This window comes from Halichoeres trimaculatus, unplaced genomic scaffold, assembly GCF_033239565.1.
Source record: "Halichoeres trimaculatus isolate MK-OKI-2021-1 unplaced genomic scaffold, fHalTri1.1 fHalTri1_scaffold_4, whole genome shotgun sequence".
NCBI lineage: Eukaryota > Metazoa > Chordata > Actinopteri > Labriformes > Labridae > Halichoeres > Halichoeres trimaculatus.
This window is the reverse complement of record NW_027437182.1, coordinates 19,091,929-19,110,818: the sequence shown is the minus strand read 5'-3', so window position 1 is coordinate 19,110,818 and position 18,890 is coordinate 19,091,929. Positions and strand designations below refer to the sequence as shown.

Here is an 18,890-nt window from a genome sequence, read left to right as displayed (position 1 = left end):
ACAGTAGGTCTTTTTTTTGCTGGATATATAATGACACTTCTATTTGCTGTGAAAAGAGGAAAAACACTGACACTACTGGAAACAGGCAATTTTTTCTGCTGAGATCATGGCAAGAGTTTCAATCAGTCTGTGATCAGAAGAAATGAAGATCATACACAGCTCGTCCATGTCTGTAAACACCCCACTGAGAAGGTGGCCTGCCAGGATGGGATCCAGCCTCACAGAAATAAATGCTGACAACACAATGCACACATATAGACTTATACACACACTGACTGCAGCAGTGATGATGATGCACATGTGTCTTCAATCTTAAAGCACTAAGCCCTGCAGAACTCACATGATGCATCATCTGTGAGGTATTACATGAAATGTTGATTTGACATCTTTCAGTATGACGTCACTGTGCAGGGTTTTTTTTGTATGAGGGATCTGAGCACGGTTTGTTGGTCAGCATGGAGCAACATGTAGACTGTATGTCACACTACAAAGACAAACATTTTGTGGCAGACTTTACAGCCAAGAAATCAGTTTTTGAAGAAATGTGAGTGGACAAATGATGAAACTCAGGAAATGGTATCATCATTTCTCTCAGTTGTCCATTCTAACAGTTTTTCCAGATGTTTTTTCTTACATCATGTGTTTGCCAAGATCCAACTTGAAAAACCGCAGGGAGTCTTAACAAAACCTAATTTTAAAAACCTTTAGATTGTTTCAGTCAAAAAATTCAGTTTCTTTTGTCTTTATATCAAGAGGGTTAATAATGAAAGGGCCATTATCTGTTTTTTGATATCTAGATTAAAAACGCTGTGAAGCTGTTTCAGTGATTGCTTCCCATCTGGATTGTTTTAAAGTGCTGCTATTGTACCATCTTCTGCACTCTACCCCTTTGGTCCTAATAACTCCCTCATCTCTTTGTTGTAAACGTTCAGTGGACAAGCTTAGAAGTGTGTAAGAGCCCTCCAGACAGATGAGTTCATCAGGAATGAAGATTACAAGTGCAAAAATGCAGGTTTGACACAGGACCTTGGAAAATAGAAATCTGACAAAATCAAGGGCCTAATACAAGACTCGTTAGTCTGTCACTCATTTACAGACAGTAACACAACTTACGTGACTACCTGTTTCTCTGAATATGTTTCATATCTTTCTGATCCAGGGCCTCAATTAAAAGAGCTGCCAAAAATGCTAGAAAGTCTTTTTTTAAAAAGTCTGCTGCAGCTCAATTTGCATATTAAGTTTAATGACTCGTGGATAAAGCAGATGCCTTCAGTCTAAGAACAGTAATCTCAGACATGGAAAACTTATATATCCTTCACTTGCACACAGCAAGTATTTCTGTTTTTCCTGTTTCTGTCTTTACACTGACAGATAATTCAAGACGTGACCTCTGTCCTGCAAAAATCTGGGGAAAAAAGGAGAACCTACCCTAATGGATTATTATGGATTATCGTTGTTATCAAACAGCCAAAATAATGGATTCATCCCACAGTAGCAAGGAGTAAGCCAGTACATTCAGAAGCACTGAAAAACCATCAGGCTACTGTGACCATGAATGATCATGAGCTAGAGACATCAAGAACAGTTATCATGGCGACCAGTTAAAGGAAAAACAAAATCATCAATTAAATAGTGCAGAATGCACTTTGATCGTTATTATGTTTCTGTTGTTTTGGGAGAGCCCACTCTTTGTATGCCAGGTGAAATGTGGAAAATGTGAGCATAGATGAACAACATGTTTGGCTGGTGCTTTGACTCAACCCTGAAAAATTTTGCAATTTCTTCTTTTCTCTTTCTAGGTCACCTGTATCCTAGAAAAAAAAACACAAAAATTGAACACCAAATACACACACAGTACAAAGGCAGCAACCACAGCATATTTAATGCTCTTGTCCATTTTTGACCGCTTTTTGACTCCTGGTGTGGTGGAAACGCCTGATCAATTTAGTCTGATTACTGTCATTAGAGCCATTTTAACAGCATCTCTAAATACTGTTATTCCACTGAGCTCTTCCGAAGTCTACATCTAGACAACCACAGGTCAACTGCTACAAGTGTACACAGATTCACACAAGTTGCTAAAAGCAGAACCAAGTCTAAAGACAAAGTGTCTCTGAAAGGCTGAATTTGTTATTTAAATACATGTACAAATGACACAACAACAAACAACCAGTGGCAGCTGGTGGAGTTTCATCCAGGAGGGGCTATGACTACAAAACAGACATATACTGATAATCAAGCAAACGTGCTAGGGTATCACACCTGTTTATCTATTTCAATGAAAACAAACAAAAAAAAATAAGCAACATTATACTGTTAAGGCCCGCGCTCTTTCACATTCTTTCACCTTCTCCTGATACGTTCTCCTCTCAAAAGGTAACGCTATGAGCGACTTCACTGTGTTATTTATGTTTTCTGTCTCTATTTTACATCTCCGTCTGATCGTCTCCTACTCCTGCGACCTGTCAATCAACCGCACTTTATAACAGACGGCTGTGACGTCGACTCCATAGCAGGAGGGTGGTGGTAGCCTATGCAAATCCAGCTGCATTCAGCTCGGGGCGCAAAAAAGGTGCGCCCCGAAATGGTCCTATCTGTTGTATTGAAGAGGAGCCACTGGGCATGTACAATTTATAATGACGGTCGATGGGACGGAAACACGTCACCAATCAGATAATGCAAATGAATGAAACAACTTTACTCATCATGAAACATATAATATTCATATAAATACATATAGTTCAGGACATTATATTTTATCATTTCTTTTTCTTTTTTAATGTTTCATTCTTCAAGGTAATGTTGATGGTAATGACGGTGGGCCGGCGCCCTAGCGCCCTCTATTGGCCAGCCGCCACAGCAAACAACACACTGATTTCCTTTGTTTAATTTAGAGCGCGGTCACACTGGCCATCCAAACCTAAGTGCCTAAACACTATTGCCCCCCTGCAGCGCTGTTCCCCAGCTGGAGAGTACGGCCAGCGGTCACACTACCCCAATATGAACCAGACTTTAGCGGGTATCAGACACGCGCACAGCCCGCCTACGTCATCGTGAAGCATCTGTTTACATGAAGCGCGATCTCATCAGAGTCAGCACAATGAGACACAGAGAGCACTGCTACAACTTTAGAGACTTTTGGACTTATATTAAGTCATTTTCGCCCGACACAGCCCTCTAACGCCCCCGTTTTGTTTAAAATGATTGTCGAGAGATGCGCTCGCGGTGATTATACGTAATGGATCTCACGCGCTGTCCGCGTGCTTGTGCTCGTGCATGAAGTAAACCGTGCCAAAGCCCACCTCTTCGAAGCGTGCCGAAGCACGGAAGGGAATCGTGCTTGAGCACGGTACAGTTGCGGTCACACTGGCCATTCCAAATGTGCTGTACGGCTGAAGCGTGCTTAGGCACGGCAGTGGCCAGTGTGACCGGGTCCTAAAAGCAAACATGCAGGGGCAAAAATAGGCTGAATCAACAAAACAACAGCGGGGAAAATGATTGGAAAACTAGCATGGGTTTGTCTTCTATGAATACACTGAGCAAAGCTTATGACAGCCGGGCTACAGAATATTTGCACACATCAGTGCAAGTGTAAGTGTAAAGGTTCAGAGGTGAAAAACAAATGATCATCAAAGTCAGGGTTCATCCTCTGGGGAATCATAATATTAGAAACTAGAGGCAATTGGATTTGGTAGAGTTCATGAAGATGAGTCAGAACTCTTGGAGTTACAATGACCTTGATGTCTGGGAACCTTCACAGAAACATTACAAACTGTTGCGGGAGATTATAAATGTCATGGAAATCAAAGAATCCAAGTTTTCAAGGTTTTTGTCATGAATACAAGTGTGTAACGGCAGATCTCAATGTGATGGCGGATAAATCCATAGTGACTGCCTGGCATGTTGTCGCAATTTTAAATAGCAAAGTGGGAACTATGAACACTTCAAATATTTCTTGGCAATGTAACCAGTAGTTAAAGAAAAATAAAGTCAAGCATGAGTTGAAATGAGCCAAGGGCTGAATTATTTTACCATGCCTGTAGCTCTTTAGGCAACCTAAGCTTCCTTGTACTGGTGGTCTTCCTTGGTCTGAAATTAACTAATTTCCACTGAAAAACAACAGCAGGTGCACACTTTTGCTCAGGTGCAACAACTGATTTTCCATCATCCTGTCAGGTGGCGGTGGGTTTGCCTCTAAGTGGCCCTGAGAGGTGGATGTGCAAGGCTGTAATGCAACCTGACTCACTCTGGTCATAGTCCTCTCAGCAACAGAGGCAGCAATCTGTCATGCAGAATTGTAATAATTATAGCAGGCAGGGCTGAGAATAGTAATCTGGTCTATGGCCAAGCACCTCAAAAGGCCTGCTGATCCAGAAATCAACCACATCAATACTTCTGTCACATTGCCCTAAATATTGAATGCAAATTAAAGCAGCAAGAGTTCTTATCCTGCAAGCTACTCCTCTTTTTTTCCAATTTTCATTTTGCACATTCAGTCTTTAATTCCCCATTCATCTTTCCACATCACATCTACCCTTTTAATTTCTTCCCGCTGTAGCACTCTAAGTCTCAGTCTTAGCTATAGACATAACCCAGCATGAGACACAGCATCCTGAACCTGTAGTGAGGATGGAGGGGGGCACAGAGGGGATGCCACTGCCACTACAGGTGAAGCCCAAGCTTTAGTGGAGAGACAGAGGGGGGCATCACAGCTCTAATCACCTAGAAATTCCACAGCGCCACAGGGCAGGAAACCAATGAATACACACACACACACACACACACACACACACACACACACACACACACACACACACACACACACACACACACACACACACACACACACACACACACACACACACACACACACACACACACACACACACACACACACACACAAATACCAAGTCACGTAATGTTCAAACATACAGACATGCACGTGGCAGGAGCATGTGAATGAATATACACTTAATAAAGGTTCATGGAAAATGGTAAGATGATGAAAAAAATGTGATCTTAACAAACTGATGACTTTGATGTGATTACAGAACGAACATAGAAACATTTTGTTAATATTTGTTAAGAAAATTTTTTAAAAATACGTTTTTATCTGATTTTTTTTTTTTAAATGGTAACATGACTGATGTATTTTTTTTTATCTTTTTACTAATTATTGTCTTCCAAATATGCAATAGTGCAGAACTTCCTAATTACAACTAACTATTTGTTTGCATAACACAATACATAAATGAAAATGTAAGGAAGCCAGATGCTAATTAAACAAAAGAAAAGAGTAAAAGAAGTAAATGACAAATTTGAAAAGGAGTGAGTAGAAGCATAGCTTGTTAACTCGCACCCCTTTGGCTGAGCATAAATAATATTAATATATATCAGAATCAGAATCAAGTATTATGCTGAGTATATTTGCACATAAAAGGAATTTGACTTGGTGTGTTGGTGCAACAACAACAAGATATGCCCCTATATACACATATGTTCATATACCTAAATATATACATGAATACATACACGCATGCATACATGCATACATGCATACATACACATGCACACCGGTGGCGGCTGCTGGTCAGTCAAGGAGGGGAAACTCATTTTTTTCCGGCTTACATCATAAATTTGTTTAATTATTTATTTAAAAGTAAATTCTACCCTCCGTTCCTCCTTCCTCAAGAAAATGATCTGTGACCCTGTCGTACCAACCAGGTGTTTTTTTTCCAGGAATTTTACCAGTGTTCTCTCAACGCTTGTCGTTTTTAAGAAAGGTAAACTAGCTGGGGATTGATAAAGCCTCTGGATCAGTCCAGAACAACTGAGAAGATGCTCCAGTGAAGGATTATACTACAAGATCGCTGACCGGCTCATTTCACTGTCAATCAAAAAGGGATTCGGCCTCAGACAGATCATCCATTCTTCATGCTGAAGCCAGCGTCCAGGCCAGCCCACTGCCTCATAGACCCCCAGAGACGCTGAGCATCAGATGAGCGGGACAAAGCCCAGCGTTTATCCAATGACAGTCCAGTTTCCACAGTGGAACAACCCACTCTACGCTTCCACACTGAAGTCAGAAGACGCTGAGCGTCCAACTGTGTTAAAGCGCTGAGACACTGCGGGGATGTATGAGAAGGAGGTGGAGCCAGTTACCTGTGATAGGTAGCTGATTCTGAACAAAAGATGAAGGAATTCAAGCGCACATTTTGTCAATGAAATGTACACACAGCAGAACATATCACCACTTTTTTGGGGACATTTTAGGGGAAACTGAGCTTCCCTTGCAGTCTTAGAGCAATCGCCACTGATGCACACACATGTATACATACATACACACATACAAATTGGTTTCTCTGCCTCTGCCCTCCTACCTTTTTTTAACTAGTTAATATTCGGACTTTGCTTGAATTTCTCCCCGAGGTTGTTCCATAGCTTGACATCGGAAATAAATGTGTTTTTGATTTTGAAGTTGTTGCCCCCTCTTAATTGATAGCCTCCCTCCCAATTACTAAATAAGTTTTGGATAGTTTCTGGTAGCTGTTTGTTTTTTGCCTTTAACATGATGATTGCTGTTTAATATGATAAAATTTCAGTGAATTTCAGGAACTTTGATTGTATGAAAAGTGGATTGGTATGTTCCAAGTAGTTGACTGTGTGGATACTTCTTATAGCCCTTTTCTGTGAGATGGTGAGTGACTGTGAGGAAGTTTTGTAGTAGTATCTTAGCACTAATGTAAATATGGCAACACCAGTAAACAGTAAAGTGTACTGAGAGAATTATGATCCAATGATTGTTTTGCTTTGTGTATGATTGCAATGCTTCTTTAAACTTTGCACTGTGCATGTTTGAGGTGTGGATTTTATGCTAATGCTATAGTAAACCTGTTAATATACATTAACTTGAAACATAAAATCCTCTCAACTGAATTCTTTAAGGGCTGAAGGTAAATGTTTCTCCAAAAGATAATGTGTGCAAACTTCTGCGCACTTTCCAGCATTTAATCAGAAAACTTATAGCTAACATTTTAATGGAGAAGTGATGCTATTAAATGTATTTTTGACAGACATTGTATATCCACCAACATGCAGTGTACTGATAAAACCTGGAGCCTAACATCAGATGCCATGCATCAGAGTCAACATTATACTCACTCCCATTCCTTGCGCCGGGCTTGTGGTGTGCTCTGTATCTTGTGTGCCTGGTGGGCTTTGACAATATCCCTCTGTTCAATCAGGCCTCCTCGTCGTCTCTTCATCATGTTGGGACTGATGGCCAAATCTCCATCCACCCCCAGCAATCCCCCTCCAACGTCAAAGGTGGAGGCCACATCCAAAGACAGGCCCAGACGATTTGGGTGTAGAGGTGGGGTATGGCTGGACATATGTGGGAGGTAGAGGGTGTCATAGCTAGTCGACAGGCTTTGGGGCTCCAGGAGGGACTCAGGAAACAGGCTGGACCCTCCTGCGAGTCCTGCACGGTGCTTCTGCCAGTCCTCACAGTCTGCTGGTGACGAGGGGAGGATGTGGTGCCTGGGGGTGCTGCTGCCACACATTGTGGGGGCTCGGGGTGCCCCCAAAGCATTATGGTCTCCTGTCAGAGACTGAGAGCTGACCGAATAAGAGCCCAATTCCAACATGGTGGGAAGGCTGCCCGGGATCTCAGCATAGTGCTGCAGGAAGGAGAGGGAGCAGAGAGGAAGAAGGAATATTAATTTACAAACAAGAAAAGACATCAGGAGTTTGATTTGTAACATTTGCCTATCATATCAGATATTGAGGGTCCACAGACTGTGAAGCCAAAATATTTGGAGCCCCTCTTCTGACTTTCTGTAGAAAAGATCATTAACCCATATTTCATTGCATAACACACGTAGAATGAAGTGTTCTCAAACATGATCTCTGTCTTTATATTTCTTATTATCCTGAATTACTTTTGGGGGTTCATTTTTTTAAGTTTAGCTTTAATAAGCCATTGGAGGTAGGAAAAATGATGACTGAGAGTTTCACAAACAAATGTGTGATACTGGCGTGTTCTCATGATGTGAGCAGAGTAAAAAAGAATGAAGAGTAAACATAGCACCATGGATGAGTCTTTGTGTTGAAAGTAATAAGGGGAGAAAAGGAACCCAAATGTAGAAAAATTAAAAAATATATACACACACAAGAAACACTTGAAAATTCAGGTAAGGCTGTATTCAGACCAGAAAAGTCCTTTGGTCCACTTGTTTGGTCCGGACCAAAGGACTTTATTTTTTTTTCGTTTGGTGCGGTTTGTATTCAGATTGTACTTTTTGCAAGTGGACTATATTCTGTAAACACATCCACGTGTGTGACGATTAGTGCTCTCATTGGACAGCACTGACAAAGGGCGGCACACAGAGTACTAGGGCTGGGCGATTATGGTAAAAATAAGAATACCGATTATTTTAAGTGATATTGAAATCACAATTAATATACACAATTATTCATTTATTCAAAAACTTCAGTACTGATTTAAACACAACTTTAAAGAACCAGCAAGTGGCACATACAGTATTATTGATACACATAAGTCACACACACTCGCTGTGGCTGCACATGGAACACAGAAGAGCTATGAAGCACAGGAACTTGCGTACATCTACACTGTGTGGCATATTAATTGTTTTTCTTCGATTATATTGTTTTTATGATTGTCAGATGGCAAAATTGAAATAACGATTAAAATCCACTAAATTGTCCAGCCCTACAGAGTACAGACCCAGAAATGGAGGTAAATGTGTGTTTGTGCTCTTATTAGAGCACCTGCTAGCCCTCAAAGCAGGCTTAACAACGCTCCGTTTCAAAATTTTGTAACAGCGAAGACAAATGAGCTCAGCAAGGAGACACTATGCTCTGCGTGTCCTTACCCACAGCATGCCAGCAACAGCGTGGCTAAACAGAAAACGGAGGATCAGGTATGAACCAAAGACGGTTAGGTTACGGTGGCTTTATTGGCCCAAAAGGCGCATGTATCCTGAAGTTAGTTCGGATGGACCTTGGTTTGTATTCAGACCTGCACCGGAGAACCACGAACCGCACCAGGTTTCATTTGGAAGAGGACAGAGACCACCTCAAAAAGTGGGTCTCGGTCCGGTTGTTTGGTCCGCACCAGGGTTTGTTTGTGTCTATTCACACGTGCATGAAAAGTCCGCACCAGCGTGGGAAACAAACCCTGGTCCGTTTACAGTGGACCAAACAGTCCAGGTCTGGATACACCCTAAGACTAAAATAGAGAAACTACACAAACAGCACAGGGGAATCAACACAGGTGTGACCCAAGACTCAGGTAAAACTAATCAAACTGAGGCAAAGCATATACATACAGAAAGTAACCTGGAAGCAGACTCACAGGGAACAAGAACGACAAACTAGAAAAGAAAAGAGCAGAGACTGGCAAACACAAACAAAAATCTATGAATTAACAAAACCAAAGGAAAAAAATACAGAGGAAATGATGACTGAAATACACAACATGAAAAAGAGAAAAACAAGTAATAGATAAATACACACATTGTATTTTATATCCACATTAGTGTAAAGTCAGCAGTAAGTACACGTCCACACAACAACATTTATCACATTTTTATGTTTTAGAGATCAGACTTCATAAAGCAACAGCTTTCATCTCACATATGCAAACACTCAGCAAGTGGGCTTGAATTTTGGATTGGCAGCATTAGTCAAAATCCTGAAGACCTCCAGTGTCTCCAGCAAACCCTCTGAGGCAATTTGCCAACGGCCCAATATTTCTCACTGTCCTTGAACATTTAAAGTATTACTTGTCCTCTGAGCATCAGAACCAATTAGCTAAGCAGTAACACAACTCTCAAAACAAATAATCAAGCAATACCACCAGTGCTGTGCTTAATGGTGCAGTTAGAAAGGGGAAAGACAGGGAGGGAAATTTTATTAATGTACTGTCTTCTTTAATTTCTAGAAACACTGATGACTAGTCTAGTTATGGGTTTGTGTGAAGTAAAAAAACCACATGATACATGTTACTGCCTGATACGCTGCTGAAGTCTCTGCATTTCTCCTGCTCCAGCTTTATGGAGCCCTCAGCATTTAATCTAACTGAATAATACATTTCTGGTTTGAGAGTCCCTCTGAGAGAGGAAGCTCTACTCTAAATAACCTGTCTGGGGAAGATATTGAGCTTTAAAACAAGAATGTTGTGTAGTTACAGGTACATGTAGAGGGCAGACAGGACGGCAGGATGGAAGCTTTTCGGATGTCTCAAGCCTCAGCCTCAAATCCATTAGTCAAATTTTACACCCTGAGAGCTTTTAATTAGACAGCTGTCAATGAGTGGACAGCAGCTTTAAATGAGGCACTGATGGTCAGACACTTCAGCCGTTACAATAATGATTCAAGAACAGCAGCACCTAAATGCTTTGAAGAGACCACCTCGTATAGACATTTTCAACAACACCCTGCTTGATTTGCTGATAACTCATGCAGACTTAAGATGGAGCCCCAGAATTACAACAAACCCTCAGGCTGAGAAGCAGCTGAGAACTTCTGAAATGAGTATTTTCTGTCCTCTGACTGTATTTATAAGAACACAAATAAGCAGCCATAAATTTGTTTAATAAATTCATAAGGCAGAAAGTGAAATACATCTTTGGAATTAAGCTTATAAATAAATGTTGCAAAGAAAATACCGCAAATTAATCACCCAAACATTTTTTTCTGAGGCAAGGGTGGAAAACTCAGCTTAAACCTCACTCTGTGGTATAATGTATATGTATGTACAATGTGGGAAACATGGCAGAGTGAGATGCTTACCTCCCTGGAGAAGTTTTTTTTTTTTTAATAAAAGGCTCAATATAAATAAACTAAAAACAAAAGTATTTTTATATTCAAGTGTTTATGCTAGGCGCCGTCCTGTTGGCTATAGCTGGCTTGTGCAGCAGCTCTCTCTCCTTTGTCCGTTTCTTGCATTTTTTTTTTCATCTGTTTTTCATAATCTTTGTATTTGGAGTGGATCATTACTTTGTATGGCTCATTTGTTGGTCATGGACACCAAACTTTTTGTGGCTTCAGTGATATTTTTACTACTTTTTGTCCTGTGTTTGCCTGGAGATCCTACATGTAACCATGGCTGCATTGTTTACATGTGAACTCAGCTGTTAGCAGCCTGTAGCATGTCAATGCTAACTGGTGTAAGGCCTGATGTCTTCCCATAAGGTGAGGAGAAGGAGGTGAGGATGATGTGCTGGTTCTCGGGTGTGAGCTAAGAAGTGACGACATGGACCTGTCCTTCCATCCATCGTTATTGGGAACATAAAATCTATCTCCAATAAGATGGACAAGCTAGCTGTGCTAACCCAGCAACAGAGGGAATACCAGAGGGCAGAGTAGCATCATGCTATTCACAGACATGGCTAACGGAGCTAACATCAGACACCAACACCACATTGGAAGAGCTTCACCTGCTGTGAGCAGACAGGATACAGGAGACAGAGATGGAGCATGACTGAAGAAGCTCAGTCCTGGACCCTGTGGAGGTGGAGGCTGGCTGAATTGGAGAATGATGGACAAGCTATCATCATCTATTTTCTTATGGACCTTTTTGCACTTTCTATACACTTCCTTACTTTTGTTTTCTTGACTTCTGCTGTGACTTTAATCTCGTTGTACTTGTTAGGCTGCTGCCCCTGCGACCCGATCCCGGATAAGCGGAAGAAAATGGATGGATGGATGGATGTACTTGTTACAATGCCAGTAAAGTTCTATTCTATTCTATTCTATTCTATTTTTCATACACTAATTCAAACACATATGTGATTAAAATACAATAGTCCATCCCAGCCAAGTCTGTTATTCTAAATAGAAGTTTATATTACATACTGTACCTTTACAATCTTTACTTTCATTATCTTAATCCAATTTTTTTTTAACTTTTAAATGAACACTTTAGAAATCAGTCAAAGACCTTAGTGGCTGAGCACCAAATAGCAGACAAAAAAGTGAGCAGCCAGCCAGTAAACATATAAGGGTCACCTAAACGTAACAACCTCAGAGAGCATAATATTACTCTCAGGATTTTTTGAGAAACAAAGATAAACTTTAAAATACATTGAAAGTTGTGTACAGTTCCTGGGTCTCCAAAACACAACATCTTGACAGTTTTAATTTCCCTTTACTGCTCTGTATAATGCTGTAGGCTGACTAGTCAATCTTGACAGTAAATGACTGATGTCATTTCTTTTCCGCTTATTGTGCCGCATCCAAATGACAAAATTTGCTGCAAGTCTGATTGAGCAGATTTTGAAAACTAAAAAAATAAATTCATTCATTTAAGCCAAAAATTAAATCCAATACTAAAACACTCAATTTAAATTTCCAGATAAGTGATTAATATCTGAATTTTCTTAAACATGTAGATGCCCCGCTTTGCTTGCTCTTATATTGTTGAGAGTTATGACAGTTAGACAGTGGTGGTTACAACAACAGCATGAGGCAGGTTTAATACTGATTGTAGATTAAGTTACTTTCCAGCCTAGAAATATCATTTTAACCTAAGTGGTGCAGAGGGATTAGTAACTATGTCTGTGACTACACTTTCTGAAAGATCCAGATGAACACATTTTATGGAAACTACAACTGGATGTATACACGAGACATTGATAAAGAGGAATTCTATCAAATAAACAAGTCAGACTGATCTTGCTGAGTTTTAATGCAAACTATCAGTGATGATTATAGTTTTTGATTGAGTGTGCTGATTATCTGAATTTGAAGCCCTGTTAGGGTTAATGGTATAAAACGAACTCTGGTGCTCTGGAGCCCTGAGAGCGATGGCGCTATAAGTAAAATGAATCATACTGTGGATACTTTATGATAATGTGCTCTAGCTTGCAACAGAATACAGCTGATCCAGTAGCTCTGCCCTCACCAGCTTTGATGATTTCTTAAAAATGATTTCCAAACAGTGAGACGCATCCCAAAAGGCAAGCCATGTATATTTTATACATCTGCAGACATGTACAAGTATCTCTTTGTTTTATCCATACAACTGACAATTGTGTGGTACCTGGCATGATGAACTGTGTCTGGGAAATAACAAGAGAGCTTCCATTGATCCTGAACTAACTGAATCCATTTTGTTAATTATGTTTCAAACCGCCTGAGCGGGAATGCCAGCATGATTAGTTAATACATTGGGATGTGTGAGACAGTTAAACCAGGCATTCTATTCCCAGAAAAGCCAAAGTCACACATGGAGTATAAACACGTCAATAACAACTTAATTTGACTCAAATGGTCATAATGGTTATGCTTAGCATAAAATGTAAATGCAAGCAAACTTTTTCCAGAAATGCCACCATAACTGACACAGAAATGAATGTCAAAGACTAATGTAAAGGTCCATGGTGCTCCTTATAAATGGCTGCAGTTTTATCAACAAGCAAAGAGTGAACTTGGCTTTTACAGGTACATTTTAATAAAAGCCATTAAGAGTCAATTTATAGGCTGCCATACTGAATACTGAAGGGCTGAGTCTTTTGAGATTCTGCTGACATCTCATTTCTAATTGTTGCTTATTTAACGACAACAACGACCCACTGCTATGATTCAAAACCTTGGAAAATTTGCATAAATGCTGTCTTGCCAAGGCCAAATTGACGATGATGATCAATATCACTCTCAACAAATCTGAAATTGCATCTAACAGTTGAATATCTCAGTCAAGTATGAAAAGTGAAAACATGGTAAAACAGCAAGCCTTGCCCTGTCCAAATATGAACATTAACCTATCTTTCTCTGCAAAGCTTCAAAAATAACTAGTTATCTTTTGTTTCTGTCTAGTGTGCTTTAAAGAAGGTGTAAGAGTGGATTTTTTTCTGTTCTTTTTGACCAAGCCAGGTGAGCTGTTTCCCAGTGTTTCCAGCCATTATTAGGACCATTAGTACAACCACACCCATAGCACCAGTCCAAACATGGACCATCACCACAGAGCTTTGAAAAACACTCACACAGACTAAAGCACAGACTAAAACATCAAGACTCAGCTGCTTCGTCTGCAGTGCACAGAGTTTGGTCGCTCCACACATTTATCAAAACCACACTGCCAGGGAAACTGACTGTGGTTTGACATAACTCTGCTAATTAGCAGTGATTATCTGTTCACAAACATCTAATGTGTTACACACAGCTGTCTGGTCCCTGCCATTAACTTGTGTCAGGGAGAAAAAGCTGACCACAGAATGTTAGCTTTGTCCGGGGCTGAATCACAATATTTGAAGGGCCAAGTTGCTTTTAAGGCTTTTGTTGAACATCCAGGTGTCTGCAAGGTTACTAATGAAGAATGAAGAAGAGGCTAAGGTAGGCGAACAACCTTTCAGACACCTGCTGCCCCCAACAGCCCACACAAGTGCCCAATCACACGTCATTTCGTACCACATGCTCCCCTCAACATAGATGCCGACCCGGTGAATGGCCAGAAGTATCACAAAGTGTTTGCTATTTTACCTATCATGGCATAATGACAAGCAATGGGTTTGAAAGAATTCAGGCTAAAGTGGCTGGAAATAATCATAGTTTTTGCACAGGGTAGGTGAATCACTCATTACATGGAAAAACTCCTATAGGAAGTTCCAAGTGTCTTATAGAGAAATTAGGGAGACAAACCATATGTGACTTCTTCATACAGAAAAAACTGGCTGTTGAAAGCTAGAAGAATCGAGCCTCTCTGCTCTCACATGTCTACCAATAATATTTCCACTGATTCAAGTTTTACTATATTAAATATGCAAGTTGGACGATATAACAAAGGAGTGTTATTCACCAGCAGCACAAGAAATCATTTTTATGCTAGTGTTGTAATAAAACCAAGTAGAGTCAAGCAGCTGAGCGCAGTGAGCTAAAGGCACAGAACACACAGAGCACACATATAAGTCAGGGCTGTTAAATGTATAAATCATTTCTGGTCAGGGTTTTATGGTATGGGTTATTGTACTGCTGTACCCTTTAGAAACACAGTATATGAATGACTCCTTCAAAATACTGCCACAGACAATTAAAATTCTGCATTATACAGAGTGCATCAGGCAGTGCCAACATATGCATTCTGGATCTGCAACTCTGTGTGTGTGGTGTGGAGCATTTCAAATGACAGCAGAAAATATATCAATGCCCAGACTACAGAGTATTAAACTTCTATGGATGTAGCTGGATGACAAAGACATGGAGAGACAGAAGTGAAAGAGCACATACGAGAATTGCTTTGAGCTAATGCTAATTTCAAAGCGCTGACAGAGGCAGTGGTGATGGTATGGCATGCTGATGCTGAGCAGGTAAAACATACCAGTGTTTAGAATTAGCATCAGTTGCATCACCCATTCTTCAGGTTTCATTGATAAGACGAAATAGTGCAAATTTCTGTCTCCACCTGATAGTGGTGAGTCTCTCTTTTATGGGAGCCTTATTACAATTCAAGGGTACAAGAGTATAACTGCTCTTGTAATACCAAAGACTTTACAAAACATCGAGTCTGTGAAGTCTCTGTGACTTCACTCACTGGTTTCTGAGGAGCCATTAACCATAACTCTCAATAAACAAAAAAAGGTAAAGAGGTAGAGCTTAGGTGGGCCTGTAACTTCCTGGCAGACAGTTACAACACTGGAAGCAAGAAAAGTGATATAACTAGTGCTGTCAGGCGATTAAAAAAATTAATCTAATTAATTACAGGATTTGTAATTAATTAATCTAATTAATCACATTTCAATCTCATATCTGCTTAAGGTCCAAAAATAAAGAATTTTGATTCCAGGACATTAAAATTACATTAAAAGACAATAAAAAAACATTCAAAAATAGGGTGAGAATATATACAACACAATTTTAGGTACCCTGATGCATAAGGAACACATGAAAAAAGTTTTATGATTCTGTCTTTACAAAATCTACACAGTCCTGCACCTAAGATAAGCTGATTTGATTTTTAGGATGGTTTTTGCTTCTGTCACATTTTTACTGGATGTGGACTCAATTTTCACTGCAATATGAACTTCTTTACTTCTATGAGGTCAGGAGAACCAGGGCTAAAGGCTAAAAACTGTGAGGAACTATGTACATAACACTTAATTCAAGTCTTGGATCAAAGAAAAGTGAAGTATTTTCAGTTTTACATGCTCTGAACACACAAACTGTTGCTCATTGGTGCAGAGCAGCCCCACGCTGAAACATGACACCAGGAAGATGGAAGCAAATTTTCAAAGAATTCTTTAGATTTAAATACAGGACAAATATCGATCATTCAGGGCTTGTGTAAAGCAGTAAAGAGTGTAGAATTATCTGTTTTTTTTACAGAATTGAGCCAGAGCAAACGGCTGACTTTCTGCAGATTTTCAAAAAGGACTTGTGAATAAACAAGATGTGGACGGCAGTCCCCCAAAAATCACTCTCGCCCCCTCTAGCCTTTAAAAAGCCAAACAGGCGCTGTAGTCCTGCCATTAGCGCCTGTAACAGTGGGGTATACCTATTAAATTTAATGCTCTTTTGAGCCATTAACCTGGCTCATATGGCAATCGATTTCAACATTTAAAAAAATCTACTATCCAAAATTAACATTGTAGATATCAACAAAGTATTTTTGACTAGTTGTAATTACATTTTGGATGGTCTAAATTTTAATTCAGGATATCTGAAATTCAATTTGAAATAGGCAAAATGTAAAATAGAGATGTCTGTTATTCAATTTTGGCTAGGCAAAATTGAATTACAGATACATGAAATTTCAAGTATATATCATCCAAATTTATTTAAAGGTATTTATAAATTGACTATAGATATCTACATTGGGAACATAACTATCCCTAACTCCTATTTCAGATATCTACATTTCCATTTTGACTAGTCAAAATTTAATTTTTGATATCCAAAAAACAGATTGTAGATATCTTGAACTGAGGTGATGTATTAAAGTTATCCGTTATTCTAAATCTGTCTAGTCAAAATGTTTTCAGAGATATCTTTAATTGGAATTTCAGATCTCTATAATTCATTTGCAGACATTCATAATTTACATATTGGATATCAGAGGTGGGAGAAAGTCATTGTTTTGCAAGTCTCAAGTAAGTCTCAAGTCCTTAAACCCAAGTCTCGAGTCAAGTCTTAAGTAAAGACGTGCAAGTCCAAGTCGAGTCTCAAGTAAAGAGAAGACAAGTCAAGTCAAGTCTGAAGTCTTGGGCTTAAAATTTTCGAGTCCTTTCAAGTCATAAGCACTTTTTTTTTTTTTTTTTTTTTTACAAAAAAATAAGTAATTTCAACAAATAATCTAATTTGACCAGTACGATTTATGTATTTTGAGGTGCTTTATTTTTCAGATAAAATGTGACCAGTGTTACAGAACTTGATGACAAAAAAAAAAGAGTACTGATATAGCGTTCAGAAAACAATGAGTGCTGAGCCCTGCAACAACAAATGAACTTTTGAAAATGTGGTCATTTTGTGATGTGATCATTCATTTTAACTCATCTAATGTGTGCGTGTGCTGAGTGTGTGTATACATGCAGGGTGTGTAAGTGGATATATAGGGTTGGTGTGTGTAAGTAAAGATGTTGGACTGGTTAACATTGGGTATAAGGTGTTGTGTGTCAAGTTATGTGTTTAAGTTTAAGTCTTACTGAAAATTTCAAGTATTTTCAAGTCATCATGCTAAAGTCAGAGTCAAGTCCCGAGTCACTGATGTCAAAGTCCAAGTCAAGTTGCAAGTCTTTGATCATATTGTCAAGTCGAGTCCAAAGTCATCAAAATTGTGACTGGAGTCTGACTCGAGTCTAAGTCACATGACTCGAGTCCACACCTCTGTTGGATATCCAACATGACGTAGTAGATATCTCGAATGATAAACCCCATACGCATAAACGGCGATAAGTGGCGTGATTTTACATTGTCACAATGACGTTGTGGATATCTGAAATGACAATTGTGAATAGGCAGAACGCATTTGCGGATTTCTGAAATGTTCTTTTTGTCTCTAGGCTAAATTGGATAACAGATATCATCATGTATCGCACTTCCAGTCGAGCTTTTGCATGTTAAAACAGCTAGCCATACCCCTCATGTGTTTAACCTGTGTCTTGTTTAGCACCTGCGTTGATTACCCACCTGTCTTTAGCCATGTCCGTACGTAGCCGGGTGTCTGAGAAACAGCATATATTTTTATACGTTTAGGGCTGTCATCCACACGAAAACGCATTTAAACGTCACAAAAAATGGTGTTTTCTGAATATTCCGGCCAAAGAGAAGTTTCGAAAAACTCCGTTTTCATGGTTTTGGTTCTCAAACGACACCGTTGAATGATGGGGGTTCATTCTGATTGGCTAGCACAGGTTTTACTTCTGAAAAACACTGCCCACTATGGGTTTGGCATGCTTCCACCCGCACGTATCGGCTGGTTTCCCCGGTGCGTGTGGACCAAAGTTTCTAAAAGCGAATGAGGGGGACATTCGTTTTTAAATATACTTAGCTAATTATGTTAAAGGACATAGTCTGTGTTTCTGGGCTTCTTTGTCAGTTCATTGTTTGCTATCGCCCATCGCGTGTTGTGTCTGGTCCTCACGCTTCTCGGTCTTCTTGTGAGTTTTTCTAGAATTTTATGTTTTTTCTTCTTTCGAAAGAACTTTGCACTTTGAGTTTAGTAAAAAAAAAATAATAATAAATAAAAATAAAAAATGTTGTTAAATCTGCTATTAATTCTCCCACCTCCTTGTATTACCTGGATTTCTGACACCACATGACTTATACTATTTAAGGTTGTTTGTAAGAAAAAAAAAAAGTTAGGCCAAAGATATAGTCATACATTACCTCTTGTGTCTCTTGACCCTGTGTTAGTTGGGGCTAAAGACGAC

At 39.6% G+C, this 18,890-nt stretch overlaps 1 protein-coding gene across 1 annotated transcript in view; it reads right to left on the bottom strand.

The window, feature by feature from the left end:
- The window catches only part of cacna1ea (calcium channel, voltage-dependent, R type, alpha 1E subunit a), a 118,515-nt gene extending 100,176 nt beyond the window's left edge, over positions 1-18,339 (bottom strand). The window contains exons 1-2 of the mRNA XM_074668013.1: positions 18,148-18,339; positions 7,162-7,679 (exon numbers count right to left, since the gene is read on the bottom strand). Coding sequence (XP_074524114.1) covers positions 7,162-7,646 — 485 coding nt within the window. The 5' untranslated portion in view covers positions 7,647-7,679; positions 18,148-18,339. The remainder of the gene's footprint in view (positions 1-7,161; positions 7,680-18,147) is intronic.
- Between the last annotated feature and the right edge of the window lie 551 nt (positions 18,340-18,890).